This window comes from Centruroides vittatus, unplaced genomic scaffold (genome assembly GCF_030686945.1).
Source record: "Centruroides vittatus isolate TY-2023 unplaced genomic scaffold, ASM3068694v2 contig_717, whole genome shotgun sequence".
NCBI lineage: Eukaryota > Metazoa > Arthropoda > Arachnida > Scorpiones > Buthidae > Centruroides > Centruroides vittatus.
The window spans coordinates 4,387,343-4,403,771 of record NW_027122456.1 but is presented as its reverse complement, the minus strand read 5'-3'; the positions used below and the strand labels follow the sequence as shown (position 1 = coordinate 4,403,771).

Sequence of the window (16,429 nt, the reverse complement as noted above, 5' to 3'; positions counted from 1 at the left end):
TATCCGCAAATATTGTAAGAAGACGCAAATTGATGCCGACGAAATTCGGCAATTATATGTATCGATCGACCTGTTTATAACTGCATCCGCTTTTCGTGTCGCACCGACCTGATGAGGAAGTACAATTACTGCCGCACACGGACGTTGACGTCAATGCCGCTGACGTCACAACGCAATGGAAAACACAATATCGCGTAAATCATTCGCTTTTGACGGATAACCTCCGATCAATTAACGTCGCGCTAATCATTTTCTTCCGGTTTGTTATTTGTTCCTTTTGGATTTAATCAAAATTATTCGAGAGAATGTCTTATTTCCACAGTAAATTTATTAAATAGAAGTTTGTCTATGTTAATCGGATGATTCTCGTTCGATTCTGTTAGATGTCAGTTGTCGGTCCTCTTAATCAGTTTGGTTCTTTCCTCGTTTGTTTCTAACTCTTGTGAGTCGTACTCGGATTCCGCCCATACGACCGGCTCTTTATTCTTTTTCTTACTCTTCCATTCAATCAACCAACCCTGGATCACATCTTTTTTCTCCCATTCCGAGATGGAGGATGTTTGTAAATAACGACTTATCACACAAACGAATATCTGAAAAAATATTGCTTTTAAGTAAACACTGGTTAGAATAGAATTAAATGCGAAGAGTGCATACCTCCAAAACCAGACTACTAAAGAAAAAGGATCCAACTCCAATCAACACGACTCCACCCAAGAAGTCCATCAAAGCATCTCTGCAACCTCTTTTGAATAAAGTGAGATTGATTCGATAATCGTATCGGTAATGGGCTTTATTGCTTCGAACCAAGTTATTATGGCATTCCCCCAGATAACTTGGATCACAACAGCTAAATGGAACATTCTCTGTATAATACTGACCGTCTTTTCTAAGAATTAGAAAAATTATAAGTTAACTTTTTTCTTCTTCCAATCATAAATAGAAATTAACCACTCACTCGACCACGTTGGGTTCTTTGGGATCAACGAATGCTTTATCTATCCACGGTACTCGGAACCAATCTTCGTAATCCTTTACTCCACAACAGGAATAATGGATTTGAGTATTATCCACGACAATTTTGACCCGTGGTCTGAGACGATATTGTTGGAGACTGGAGGATAGGCCACGAGTTAGAGCTTCTTCTACCTTCGTGAGGTGACCGTAAACAATCATGCTGGTTACAAATATATAAATAACCAGAAAGACACAAGAATAAACATATATCTTGAATAGCGCGATAGTCCTGACATTGACTTCTCCTTCTTCCAGCTGACATCGCACGGATAGATATATTCCACAAAAGGACGAGACGATGATAAAGCTTCCGGCAGTATACAAAATAGAGGGCACGGTGTAGGCACTATAGTAACTTTTAAGGAAAGGTGCTTGACCCTGGAAAGAGGACTGGACGTAATAGGCTACTGACATCATACTTAAACTGACGATCAATCGAATCACGCTGGTCACTAATAAAACCAGAACTAGAGTGTGTTTTGTATCAGGCTTAAACGTAACTTGTAATAGTCTCATTTTTGAATAAATTCGTTTTTGAACTATTATTATCCAGTATTGTTAGCAAAACAGCATCATCTGCGCCAAATTGATTGCGTGTTAATACGAGTATTTACTTATAAATAACTCGCGTAATCTTTTCAACTTACCTGTCATTTTATTTAGCACGTGAACAACTGGTAAGCGGCGACAACTCGTACTGCAATATACGCTGCTGTATTAGTACATCGTATTAGAGCAATCGATAATTTCGTGCAATCTTTTTAACGTATCACTTCGATTACGTGTCCTTACTGAGATTTTGATGAAACTTAGTCCCAGTCATTAACTTATATACCTACATGCAGAATCATTTTTAAAAATCCTGTAATAACTAAATAGGGACAGAAAGCGCTATAAAAATCAATACCGATTGCGATTAAGCGCGACAACACTGGCGAACCAACGCACCCCGGGCCATGTTATTTGCAAGAAAAGTTGTGCCAAGTTTTATTAATTCCGCCAGTTGATAAACAGTTTCTGAATCGATTCAAGTTCTCGAAAATAAAATATCGCTTGCTCGATTAATCCCGAATAAAGATGAATCGTCCATTTCTGCGTAAGCGTATAGGTTATAGTATTAGCGTTTTATAAAATGACCAATCGAGTCACAATATATATTATAAAACTTTCATACATGATAATCATGTGGGAAAACGTTAACGATTTATACAAGCATTACCGCCAATATGTCGATTCGAATGCGGAATAAATGAGCAGTAATGTGTCATGTATCAAATGTAAAATGGTCCCTGTCTAATTAGAAAACTAAAAACGTACGATTCGATCTTTCGTGTTTAAAGAAATTATATTATTTATCGAATGTTTCGAAAATTCGTGGCAAGCTGGCTTTGGCCCTCTTCATTCGTGCAGGTACGCGTGAAAGGAACAGAATACTGTAATAATAATAATAGCTTTCACCAACAAAGCTTCCAAAATTATCTTATTCCGAGTATTGTATTCACAAAACAAATATCTACACGTCCTTATTTTAAAATAAGAATAAATGGTTCGTTCCGCAAGACGTTGAAAATCTTATAGAACGAACCATTTATTATTCTATAATTAATTCTTCTATAGAAAATCAAATATATAATTAGGAAATATAATTATTAAAAGTTTAGCTATTTCAAATAACTATATATATTTTATTATAAAATTAAATAAATGAGAACTTCACCTCATCAATTTAGAACGTTAAATTTCCAAATGAATAATTTTAAGTTTCAAGTTTATTCCAATGAACAATTTTTTTTTTAAATAGAAGTCTTTTTCAGTTAAAATTCAAAATTTATATTATATTCTATATATTAAAAGAAATCCAGCAATGAGTTGCATAACTTTCCCGGCTTTTAAAAATTAGCTTTTACAGTATATTTTTTATTATTATAAAATGGCAAAAGGTTTAATTTTGAAGGTAGTGATGAATTTCATTAATAAAAATTGTAAATGCTAATAACGAATAACATCCTCATTAAGTCCGACTCATCTCGAGATATGATACGTGACACCCCTTTAACCACCAACATTTAATAGCATCAATGCCCTTAAACACAAAGTACCGTGCCAAGTTTTGTTTCTTCATCCTGAAATATTAAACGAAATAACGTCAACACGTTAATATCTCGGGATGGGGTAAAAAGGGGGCAAAGAAATTTGACACATTAGCTTGTATATAAGGGCATTGATGCTATCAAATTTTGATGGTTAATTAAACGTCGAAGGGATGGAGAAACAGTGGGTGGCCACGTGTCCTATCTCGAATGGGGTCGAACTTTAATGAAAATGTTACTTGTCAGCATTTACAGCTTTTCAGACATCTTTACCCTCAAAATTCCAAATTTCGGCATTTTGAAATAATTAAAAATATTGAACGTTTTTATAAAATCTCGTAACAGATGGCGTCACACACAATTTTATTTATTTATTGTGATTAATAATTTAAAAGTTATTTTTAAAATAAAATCTCAAAGTTACGCAACTCGTTGCTAGATTTTTAAAAATTGTTAAAAGGATGATAATTGATCATTTTGAATTGATAGATTGATACCAATTATACATATTAGTGTGCGATTTATACCCTGATTCCAACAGGAGGAATAGAAAAAGTATAAAATCGTTGCATTTCTTTTCACTAGAAATGATCGAAATTTTAGTTAATTACATTTGAATTCAAAAGTATCTGTGCTCCATACTTTTCGACATGCGTTTCCGTGAAATATCAGTTTAAATTTTGTTTGTTTGTACAATATTACTTTGTTTACTGAAGTTATGCAGTATTATATTAAAATAAAAATACAGTAACAAACTGATTGCTTCGGTATCAAGGAACGGTGCAACACCATAAGCATGCTGCCTGGATACTCCCATTTTTACTGCCCTTGTAACAAACAAGTGTAAAGTACATTATCACTCTTTCCTGTTGTGAAAAATTTACAAGATTCATATTTGTTTATCCAAGTTTCCTCCAATTCTTATTCATTCAAATTTCATAGTCTTTGCACGAACAAAAAAATTACGAAATTCGGAAAAATAAGATTTTTTTTTTCCTACGATTTCGTTATTTTATATTTTAAAAATTGCATTTTAATTCAACAGCTATCTTATATTTGAATTGACGAATTTTATGTAAATACAGATTAAAATATTTACAAAATAATTTATGCCAGTCTCAGAAATGTTTAATCCGGCCATCGGACCATCTTCGTCAAACTTGCTCGTCTTCTTTCAAATCAAATATAAATCATGGATTAAAAATGGTCCATTTTTTAAACTTCTAAAGTATTCCATAATTAATAACAACTAGTTATACTGGTAAATGGAATAACAGAATTGAAATAGTTGAAGATATAAATCACTTTATTTTAGTGGCAGATGAGAATTTATAACTTTCTATCACATTAGGATCGTACTAAAGCTGTAGTATGCACTTTTACACGACCAACACAGGTTCAGGAATAAGACTAGTTCGATTATTCCGCTGCCAGAGATGAGACGATTCGATTTATCATAAATATTCCTATCCGATTTACCATAAATACTCCTTATCATAAATATTCCTATGCTAATCTTAAAAAGCAACTGAAGACAAAAAGTACGTACAGTACTTTTTATCTTCAGTTGTACTTTTTGCCTACATCAGAGAACAGTGTGGTGACAGAAGTGTTAAACCTGTAGGTCAGTGTTTTTCAACCCTTTATTATTTCACGACACATACTTGAACCTATAAATTTAATTTCGGCAGAAAAAAATTACGTGATTTTAAAGTTGCGTTTATAAACATTCCATAGCCATATTACTTGCCACTTTACAAAAAATATAGACAAAAAGAATTAGGTTAATTAAATAAAACAGTATTGTTCGTTAAAATAGCAGCAGATTACAAGTTATTTAAATTAATAAATTTTCATTTACATAAGAAAGGCAATAAACATTAAGTCTTAAAAAAAAGTGGCACGATAATTGGCATTAGAAACCTGCCCAATGTCCAGCTATTTTTAAGTTAAATGAATTTGAATTAAATATAGGCAATTATACATATTTTTATTATTTAAAGAAATTTTTATATTAATGAAATAACTTGGTGTTATACACACATAATTTTGCTTACGAATATATTTTTTACTATATTATTATAACAAACAAACATACATAATTTAAATTGATTATACGTGTTTTTCGGAGGTTTTAATTTTGACATGTACACATAATTGTTCTTTGGTCTTCTTTGAAAAATAATTTATTCAATAACCTTCAAAAATTTTTGCGGCACACCGGTTGAAAGTCACGGCTATAGGGTCTACTTTTGGCTCAATATTCTATTAATAGAAATATTTTAGTGCTATGTTTCAATTAGAAAAAAAAATTATATTGTATACACATGGACATGTAAATGGGACAGGTGAGAATACTGTATGTTGAAAAATAATGCAGAGGAAAAACGTGGAAAAACAGGTTTAACGAGGTCCAGTTTCTTTCCATGACAAAACTTGCATATTAAAATCATTACAGAAATGTATTCCGAATATTTTGGAAAAATCAGATCAAATTATTAAAAAAATCTATCGTCAGATATAAAAAGGAAATTATTCGATATTTCTTAAGTTTTTTTTATTGAACAATATGATAAAGTAATGAGGTATTTGATTGATACAGATGCCTCATTATGCCTAAAGACATTTTGCTGGGGTTATTAATCAACGTTTTTGAAGTTCATATATAAATAATACAATGTTCTCGTTCGTAACGTTGTTTCCGTATCTTACCGGTTTTTAAATTCATAAATTCTATTTTATCGTGCGTTGGAATAAATACGTAAGACTACAAATCTGCCTATCAGATTTCAACATTAAATTATTTATAACGACATTATTATTGTCTGGGATATGCAAAAATGACAACAACAACACAAAGATATGATTAGAACGCTTGCAGAATCTTTAACAAAGATTTAATTTAAAAAAGTACATACAGAAATATTACGTTAATCGATAGTTTTTCTTCCGTGTACGAATTTACTGATTTATTAAACACCGGAAATTTGTACTGCTTTATTAATATTTCTATTTAGTAATTATTAAATATTTTCAGCAACTGTAAATAAATGATAAATTATTTTTCATAAAGGTCATTTCGGATAAAATGAATAATTGATTTGAGAGTTTGATCAATTACATCAACTGCTGATAAATTTTGAATGTGTGTTACAACAATATCACAATTTTATTCTCTACATGAACGAAACAAATTATACTTTTATACGTAGTTCAAAACATTACGGAGATCTTATTATTTTACTTCAAAAGATCGAAGTATATAAAACGTCTGGAGATTTCTTTATTTTTAAAAAAGGCGTAACAAAAAATGGACAAAATGGCCCCATTATATCTCTGACCGAATGTTTTGTATTTATTCGATGGAGAATACAAAGGGAGCTTTGTTTTCTTAACGATAAACAAGTTTTTGAATAAAAGTCTATAACGATATAAAAGAAGTAAGTAGATTTGCATTTGTTCCCTTTTTTAATAACCTTCACCATAAGCGAATCATTTAAGAGATCCAATTATTTTCGGTCATCCACGATGCCGTACTTCTTGTAGTAGCGCGAACGAATGCTCTTAGTGTTCTTCAAAGTGAAGTACATGATCACCGCCGTGGGCAGGTATTTGTACAGTATTTCTTGAAAATAACCCTGAAAATATAATTAAAAATTTAGCGTTCATTAAATTGGAAAAGATCCTTTTTAAAAATTAAATCAATGAAAATTAAAAATTATTCTTCTGTGAATAATTGATATTTTTCTATAATTTTCTTTAAAATTTTGACTCCCTTATGCATAACCAACCAATCTGGCCAACATAGTTAAAAGGAAGAAACAGTGCAAGCTGAAATCCATAATCTATTCCCTAAAAGTTTCAAACAGATTTCTCATGATCCTTTTCCAAACAAATAGAAAAAAAAAAAAAAAAAAAAACGGAATTGACTTTACCTAATCGGAATTGACTTCCACAAGCTTTATTTTAATATTAAAATTAATTTTTGGTTTTTTTTGCTGATAGATATTATGGGGTAAAATATGTTCAATTTTTATGGGTCCTCTTACTGTTCTGAAAAGAAAATTAACAGAATCCCCTGAATATTCGTGAATGTAGTTTAAAATACATGGTAGAGTCAAAAAGGAACTAAACTTTTAATGTTAACTAATAAAAGATATATTAAAAATATTTACAAAAGACCACCAAAAGATAAGTTTACTTTTTCTTTAGCTAGAGAATGTATGTGGAAAATTAAAAAAAAAGATATAACAGAAATTTTATTCATAAATGTGCAAAGCAATCTGTCAATACAATTTAATACAAAATATGTTGATATAAATCCTATTGGCACCACTGGAAGACCATCATCAAAATAAACTCTCCTGCAACTATGCTCTTCTATTAGCATCTATACTGGTTGTCAAAATAATACTGGAAGCCTTTTTTTGTGAAGTCTTTAGTGGCTTGGCTTCATTCCAAGTCAGAAATATCTGACCAAGAAACAGAATGTTTTCTCAATATCCTTACTTTCTTGATTTAGCCCCTGTGATATGTTTCCTTAAATGAAAGAGAAGCTAAAGAGTTGCAGACTCCAATAAGCAGCAGAATAAAAATTGCAGTAACAGAAGTCATTAAAGACATTATGAAGTAAAGCAGTCCTGGATGCCATTTTGAATGGTTTAAATGCTGGTAAAAGTGTGTAGGTGCATAAGGAGTTTACTTTGAAGGTAGTTTGTCTTATTTAATAAAACCTATGACAAAAGTTCAGTTTTCTTTTTGACTACTAAATAAATACCTACATTTTTTAAAACTTATCCAAATTAATATTTTGAATTATATGAAATTAAAAATTTTACAAATAAAGCGTGTTCTAGAAAGGCCTGCCAGGCTTATATCTCTGGTGGTAATAGATAATACACCCAAAAAATTTTTAAATTTTAAATTAAAATCTACATTTTCTTGTAATGTTTGATGATTTAATCCATAATTTTAATGTTCAAAATAGTTTAAAAATTTCTGTATCTATCAGGAACATAGACATACAGCATATATAAATACAAAAATGATAATTAGAAGTATTGCACATTATTGTCATATTAACAAACTGAAGATTCTGTCAATTGATGATAATTAAAAATTATAATTATAATTAGAAGAATTAAACAATTTCTCAAAAATTATTTGATACCAAATGAAAAAGTCAAAAAAATTAAAAATGACTGGTCATCCTTGAAATGAATCATTACAAATCTGCTTTTTTCATAAAATTAAGCTAATTATATTATATTAGATGTTATAGTATTGCAAAAATAGTAATGTTTTGGGAAAAACATATAAAATGTTTATTAATCACCAAAGGTTTATTTAATATTAATAACCTTCAAAAATTTTTGCGGCACACCAGTGGTTTTATCCATTCAGCATTCAATAATAATAATAAATTTATGTCGATAGATGAGTCAATTTTATCAGTTATTATATCATTCTCTTTATAGACAATAATTAGTAGAGATATATTCTGCATTAATGGTCTGTTTTGTCAGTTGGCTACGAAATTATAGGAAAGTATATACAGTTAACATCAAGGAAAAAAGTGTGTAGTTGTTTCTTTGAGTGAAGACTTTCCTGCATGTCAGATAGAATCTTGGCTGAACTGTAATCAGTTGATAATGTCTCATCCACTGTCTAAGCTCTTTAAAATCAACTTTTAAACAAAACAACAGGAATTAAAATGAAAAAAAAGTATTACTCTAGCCCAGGACAGTTTTGAAATATTTATATCCTAAACACTGACATTCTTTATCTGTACACATGAAAGCTAACTGGTAAGAGCATAATGGAATAAAAGCAAGTTCAGTAACTATAGAGAGATTATTCAAAACAGGATTTAAATGCTGTTGTCTCAAAGAAGGCTCTTCTGATGATGAAAATGTAAATGTAGTAACTTCTATGGGCCAGATGGTCTGAAGGTGTGTGAAGAAGACAAATCTGCATAGCTCAGATGGTAAAGTGTATGTTATGAGATAGCAAGGTAAAGATACCTTTCTCATCCATCCTGATTGTGCAGTGTCATTAGTAAAGTATTCCATAAGTTAGATGACTTGGGGTAATATTTTTTACCGAGGAGTTAGCTGACATTTTGTTAAGAGCAGTGATTGCATAAGTATTTGGGAACATCCTTGGGTCACATCTATTTCCCACAATTTCTGATCACTTTAAAGAGATTGATGAGTGTGACTTTCAATATGACCACATTATTCTCCTATGCTCCATGTCAGAGCTACATCTCCATTGTTATTTCTCTGCATTTTTCTAATTTTATTGTCTGTACAGATAAAAAAAATTTGAAATTCCTAGATTTCTTATTAGAATTGGATTAGTGAAATAAGGAAATGCAACATAAGAGAAGTGCCTCTTAGAAAACTAAAAGAAATTGTCCCCTATTCAGATGTTAAATAATAAGTCCAGAAAATTGTATATGGCCAGACAGTTGGTTAGGTACAAACCTGCAGCCAATAGCCAGCATTCAGTGGTTTTATCCATTCAGTTATTGATGAGTCCAGTCCGAACTCTCACATGGGTAGGAAACAGATTAGACCTGGACACTATTAAAAACTGTTGGAACAGTTTTCAACAGACAAATAGATAAACAGGCAGGCTGGTGTAGATAAGACGTAATTGTTCTCCTAAAAGCTGGTAATTTATACATCATAAATCTCATTTGTCCATGCCTTGGCTCTATCATGTAGTCCGAACAACAAGAAGATCATTAAAATATTAAAGATTCTTATTATTAATAAACAATAACAGATTCATGCAGTATATTGTTAATAATTATAATTATTTGCAAGATTTATAGTACTGTATTGTTATTTAGAAACAAATTTCTTCAAAACTTTTCCTGAATTTCTTAAACTTTAATCCCTGAGCTCTTTGTAGTTGTATTCACTTCTCTTATAAGTAAGTTTTATAACATGCTACTATAACAATAATTTTTGTCAATAAAATTAGAAATATGGTTAAAGGTCATAATAGTCGTAAAAATCAAACTTTGTAATTGTTTATACTAATTTAATAATATATATATATATATATATAATGTATATAGTAACTTTATCTAAATTATATGAATTTGTTGATTATTATATAATAATGAATTACATATAAAACTAAGCCAGACAAATATTAACAATCATAATTATGATACTGCCAGATTTTCATTCAGACTATAATATGACTAATGAATTATAAAAGGTATTATATAAATTCTAATTTTTGTTAAAGGTAGGCAGTTGTTACTATCTACATTAATTTTAATAATTAGAAATAAATTAATTTAGAATATTTTGGAAGAAAAGATCAAGTTATACAATCAATATAATATATATATATATATATTTCTAATAATTTAAGATTTCATAGTGAAAATTTACCTGTAATTTATGTGGAGGATAACCATAAGTTCTGCTCTCAATACCAACAGTTTCAATTGCCCATTTAACATAAGTTTCTGGGGTAGGAACCATTAGAGAAGCTCTCCTGATCTTTGACATTCTGGTACTTACAAAGTATGGCAAGACAGACTGTAAAAAATTGCATTAAACTTGAAATTTGAGTATTCAAACCAAAATATATTTTAAAATAAATCATTTTTATATATAAATTTATTAATTTAATTTACAATTAATGAATCACACTACTTTAATTGATATATTTTACAATGAAACATTAAACCTCTGATAGTGATGAGCATTTCAGTTCATCACTTTCAGAGTGAATTTGAAAAAGATTACAGAACTAATAAAATATGAATTGTTAATATTTAGTAACAAAATAAGAAAATAATGTTTACTTTTTTTTATTTCTAGTAATGTAAAATAAAACTGTTATAGCTGATTTTTTTTCCATAACTATCCTCTGGTTAAGATTCTTGAAACTATATGGTATGTGAAATATGGATGCATTCAAATTAGTCAACATTATTAACAAAATTAATCATATATTGATATAATAAAATATGTATTTTATATATGTGATCAAAAAAAAGTTTTCTTGCAAGTAGTAGATGTAGAGCAAGCAGTTTGATATCATAAATCAAATTTGGTGATTCTGTAATCTGGTGTTGGTGATGTATGACAAGCCAAGTTTCCAAGTGTACTATTATGTCACCATTGTTATTCAAAATACATGGGAAATGGAAATTCCTTATACTACTAACATAAAATTTTCTTAGTGGAAAGTTCTATAAAAAAAAAAAAACTTATTAAAAATTGAGGAGAGTTTGTGAAAATATCACAAATCATCTGTATCTACAAAAGTTTATGTTTGTCTCTAATTCATGAGATCTGTTTGTAACAAAAAATTGGTCAAACTTTGATCAAAATATCCAAATATATGTAAATTTTGAGTATTTGAAATGTAGTTCTCATGAGTAAGTTTTTCATTTCATCACATAGTATATAAATCTAACTAAATCTAATTTTACTACAGATAATCTCAGCTACCTACAGTAAAAATTTACAATATTAAAATGTTATTAACAAAACTCAAAAAGTGAATATGAATATAGTATGATAATCATAAATTTATATATGTATGCAATTTAAATATTACATTTGCAAGATTAAAACAAGCTCATCATATCAACTTTTTTAATTTGATTTTTTGCAGTTTATTAATTTGTCAAAAATTTAATTACATTTTTACAACTTGTTTTGAAACTTCCCTTTTTGAAGATTGGTTAATAAAGCTAGAAGATTATTATTGTGTTGGGTTAAGTGAGATATACTCGGTTAACACCGGTGGCTGTGTACTATGCCGACCAAAGTCAAGGCATAGTAACTAAAACAGAAATTAAAGAAGTGTATCAGTGTGTGTGTCTGTATTCAGGAACTTTCTCACAATATGACATGTATTCAATATAGTGGCCTTCTATAGTGTGATGTATGTGTTTCTATTCAATTGTAATGTGCCCAGGCTTTTGTGTAGTGTGTGTGGTATGACACCTGTAGAGGAGAGAATAACAGGTACAATAAGCACACTATCCATCCTCCACAGATGCCTTATTTCCTAGGCAAGTTCTGTGTACTTGCTGACTTTTTCGGTGCATGCATTTTGTATATTGTGAGTGTTTGGAATGGATATGTCTATAATATATGTGATTTTATTGTGTTTGTCAATGAGTGTGATGTCTGGTCTGTTGTAATAAATTGTTTTATCTGTGATTATGGCTCTGTCGTAGTACATTTTGTGCGTGTTGTTTTCCAATACTGTCTGTGGAACGTATTTATAGTATGGTTCATGGATGTGTACTAATTTGTGTTTCTTTGCAAGCTCTTGGTGTATTATATTTGCTACTTGATTATGTCTGTGTAAATAATCTGTCTGTGCCAAGAGCTTGCAACCAGAGGTGATGTGTTGTATAGTTTCTGGCATGATGTGACATTTTCTGCATGTGTCATTTGTGAGTGTTGCATCTTTGAGTATGTGTTTTCTGTAGTTTTTAGTATTTATGACCTGATCCTGTATGGCGATCATAAATCCTTCCATCTCCCCAAAGAGGCATCCCTGAGCTAACCAGCTGTTTGACGCAGTTTTGTCAACAAAATCCTGGGCCAGATCATAAGGATGCCTGCCATGGAGTGCCTTTCGAGCCCACGATTGCTTAATGGTGTCTATGCTTTTTATATGTTGTGTTGTGTCCATATGATGTGAGTGTAAGTTTAATGGTGTGTTATTCGAGTCTGCTAGAGTTACTGCTTTATGTAATTGTGATGTTTCTTGTTTTTTATAGAAAAACTCTCGCAGTGACTGTATTTGTTTGTAGTGAAGGTTAACTATGTCAATCAGGCCACGTCCGCCATCTTTACGTGGAAGGGTTAATCTTTCTGTGGCAGATTTAGGATGATGTTGTTTATGCTTAGTAAGTGTTGTTCTTGTTTTCCTTTGGAGTTGCTCAAGATCTGTGTGAGTCCAATGTATAACTCCAAAAGAATATGTGAGTACTGGGATGACATAGTGTTTATTGCTTTAACTGTGTGTTTTGCATTTAACTCTGTTCTGAGAATAGCATTTAACCTACTTTGGTATTCTTTAATTAATCTTTGCTTTATTTTTGCATGTTCTGTTAGTTTGGCCTGTTGGAATCCTAAATACTTGTAGAACTCGCCCTCTTCCATGGATTCAATAATGTCTCCATTTCCAAGTGCAAAATCTTCTTTCTTCAGGATTCCTTTTTCTATGTGAAGTGTTTTGCATTTATCTAGGCCAAATTCCATTTTTATGTCCTTGGTGTATGAATGTGTGATTTGTAGGAGTTGATGAAGTTGTTTTTGTGTGGATGCATAAAGTTTTATGTCATCCATGTACCATGAGATGTGACAGTATATACTCTGTTTTTTTTTCGTGTCTGATATTGTGACCATATTGCGTGTTGTTTAACATGTTGGATAATGGATTCAGGGCTAAGCAGAACCAGAGAGGACTCAAGGAATCTCCTTGAAAAATTCCTCGCCTAATAAAAATTTGGTTTGTTTCTATGGAAGTGTTACTAACCCTGAGATGTAGTGTTGTTCTCCAGTGCTGCATAGTGTTTTGAAAGAATGCAATGAGTGATGGATGTATTTTGTACATGTGTAGGATATGTAGCAGCCAACTGTGTGAAACACTGTTGAATGCTTTTCTGTAGTCTATATATGCCATGTGTATGTTTCTGTGTTGTTTGTGTGCTTGCCGTAGAATGACTGAATCTGTGAGTAACTGTTCTTTGCATCCCATGTGATTTCTACGGCAACATTTTTGTTGTTCCGTAAGAATGTCGTGTTCTTCGACATGTTTGTATATTTTGTTTGCGATACAGGATGTCAATAATTTGTAGAGTGTAGGAAGACATGTAATTGGTCTGTATTGTGTGGGGTCTGTGGTATTGTTGTTTTTAGGTTTCATGTAGGTGATGCCCTGAGTAAGAAAATTTGGCATGTCTTGTGGATTGATGATGATGTGTGTTAGATATTTAACTAGTTCCTGGTGCAGTGATGTAAACTTTTTGTACCAGAAATTGTGAATGTTGTCTACACCAGGTGTCTTCCAGTTGTGTGTTCTGTTAACAGTGTATTGGACATCGTGTATGTTTATTTCAGCACAGGGCATAGTTGGTATGTTGTGCAAGTTTCTGTTCTCCTCCTCGATCCAGTCTGCATCAGCATTGTGTGTGACAGCACTGGACCAAAGAGAAGACCAATATGTTGTGAGTTCTTCTTCTGTTGGTGTGCCACTGTACTGTGTATCAGTGTTTGTTTTGGTACTGATTTGTCTGTAGAAGAGTTTTTCATTGTTTGTAAATAATTTATTTTGTTGTTTTCGTAGTGTACATGTTTTGTATCGTTTGAGTCTACATGCTTTGGCTGAGAGTTTTTGTTTTAGTGTATCAACGTATTCTGTAATGTGTGTGTTATGATGTCATGTTTTGTGTGTGTTTTTATTTTCTTGAAAATGTTTTCGAGCTGTTTCTTTAATTTGGGTGTTATGTTGTTTTTAGTGTATTGTGTCAGCTTGCCTAATTGCTGTCTAATGTCATTTATTTGTGTTTCTATTCTTCTCTGCCTGGCAGGCTTGTGATAGAATTGTGTTTTCTGTGTATCTGTCTGTCATTGTATTTTCAGTCCATGGTGTGTCATGACTGTGACTGCCCAGCATAAACTAATGTATGAATGTCAGCAAGTGTAGAAATTGAATGAATGTAGTGTGGTAGTAAGTGAGTGTTTACATAATTTAGTGTTTTTCCTACTTCCTTTGACGTGTTGATTTTTGGTATTCGTGGTCTTTGTGTGAAATCTGTGTCTGTATATTTAGTGAGTGCATAGGTGGGGGTGGCACACCCTGGGTGTCACTCGTGTAGGGGTGACACCTGGTAGGCCTGTACCTAAAAAAAACAAAAAAAAAAAAAAAGATCAACGACTTGCTTACCATCACAGTATCTTTGCTATGAAAAGACGCCATGAGAGCTCACACCAGCTGAAAATATTATTATGATTTATTCTATAAACTCATACATTGCAACATTGCATATTCAATATAGCGTTCATGTTGCTCGAGTGCGAAGACATTACAATTCTACAGTGTTTTATAAAACAGTTAAAAAGGGTGACACTATGATATCCACACCGGGTGTCACCCATGCTAACTATCCCACTGAGTGAGTGTTTCCTGAAATATAAGTGAGAGCATATTAACTAAATCTATGTCATCAGTGGTGGATGAGAAAGTGTCTGTAGTATCAATAGTGGTAGTTGTTGGGTGTGTGTGCTGTAATCAGTGCTTGTTGCTAGATTATCCCAACAGGTTACGTGATCTTCATTAATGTTAAATGTTTTTGTCTGTTGATGTATTTGATCAGTAACCTGTTGTTTGATAAGTTCAAGTGTTGTTTGTGGGATAAGGTTGTTGTGTATAATTGTTCTTTTTGATCAACAACCAGCACCGGATTAAGCCTCTAGCGGGCCCTAGACAAAATTTTAATTGGGGCCCCATTTAAATAAGTTGCTTCTAAACAAATCTTATATAATGTGACATTAGCGTAGCTGACACCCGGTGCGATATCGTGGTGTCACCCCAAGTCACACTGTAGTGTCACCCTTTTTAACTCTTTTATAAAACACTATTGAATTGTAATATCTTCGCACTCGACTCGAATGCTATATCGAATACGCGATGTCGCAATGTATAGGTGTAGATTTAGAAAATAAATCATAACCATCCATACATCGGTACTACCACGAGATGCGGACCTAGGAATATATCTATATGGCGCGAGATCCCGTGGCGTTACTTCTGACCCACGGGAGGCTGTTGACCTTTTTTTTTTTTAGGCAATGGCTAGTCAAGAGGAGCTTAGTAAGAAAAGAATTGTTAAGTACAGCATTTTCTGTCCTATCCAATTTCTTAAATTTAACTCATTTTCAAACAGAGAAATCTTCTGCACTGAAGCCGGGCCCTAAACATTTGTCTACTTTGCCTATTCGATAATCCGGCCCTGTCAACAACCCTTTGTTCAGTGACAGTGAGATGAAGATATTGTTGTGAGAATCTATGGTGTAGTTGTTGTCTGTATGCTGTCATGTTTGTTTCAAGTTTTGTGATGGTGTAGTAAGTATGGATGATAAACTCGTTCATTTCTAATGTCCATTTCATCCATTGGTGTGGTTTTCCAGCCTTTCTGATCTGTGGATGCATTGCCACAGAAACACCGAGGCTAGGCTGGTTCCTCACATCTGTTGAGCCAGTCCAAGCATTGCTTGGGCTGGCGCTGCTTTTGCCATTGGTAACCAAAGGAGACGGTAACA

General features: G+C 32.0%; 2 protein-coding genes across 2 annotated transcripts in view; both read right to left on the bottom strand.

The window, feature by feature from the left end:
* Nucleotides 1–308: 308 nt before the first annotated feature.
* LOC136980720 (peripherin-2-like) lies at nt 309–1,685 on the bottom strand. The gene is made up of 4 exons (XM_067276914.1): nt 1,665–1,685; nt 959–1,593; nt 658–889; nt 309–593 (listed from the first exon to the last, which is right to left on the bottom strand). The coding sequence occupies exons 2-4, from the start codon at nt 1,531–1,533 to the stop codon at nt 387–389; spliced, it is 1,014 nt and encodes a 337-aa protein (XP_067133015.1). The 5' UTR covers nt 1,534–1,593; nt 1,665–1,685; the 3' UTR covers nt 309–386.
* Nucleotides 1,686–5,987: 4,302 nt separating this feature from the next.
* The window catches only part of LOC136980714 (very-long-chain 3-oxoacyl-CoA reductase-B-like), a 43,715-nt gene continuing 33,273 nt past the window's right edge, over nt 5,988–16,429 (bottom strand). Inside the window, exons 9-10 of the mRNA XM_067276906.1 lie at nt 10,523–10,672; nt 5,988–6,745 (exon numbers count right to left, since the gene is read on the bottom strand). Of these exons, the coding sequence (XP_067133007.1) occupies nt 6,617–6,745; nt 10,523–10,672 (279 nt within the window). The 3' untranslated portion in view covers nt 5,988–6,616. The remainder of the gene's footprint in view (nt 6,746–10,522; nt 10,673–16,429) is intronic.

Excerpts from the sequence above, each read along its gene's own strand:
- LOC136980720 (XM_067276914.1), bottom strand. The coding sequence starts at position 1,533 with ATGAGACTATTACAAGTTACGTTTAAGCCTGATACAAAACACACTCTA. Across the intron at positions 890-958 it reads AAAGAACCCAACGTGGTCGA|AAAAGACGGTCAGTATTATA; the intron begins GTGAGTGGTTAA and ends TCTAATTCTTAG. Across the intron at positions 594-657 it reads TTAGTAGTCTGGTTTTGGAG|ATATTCGTTTGTGTGATAAG; the intron begins GTATGCACTCTT and ends ATATTTTTTCAG.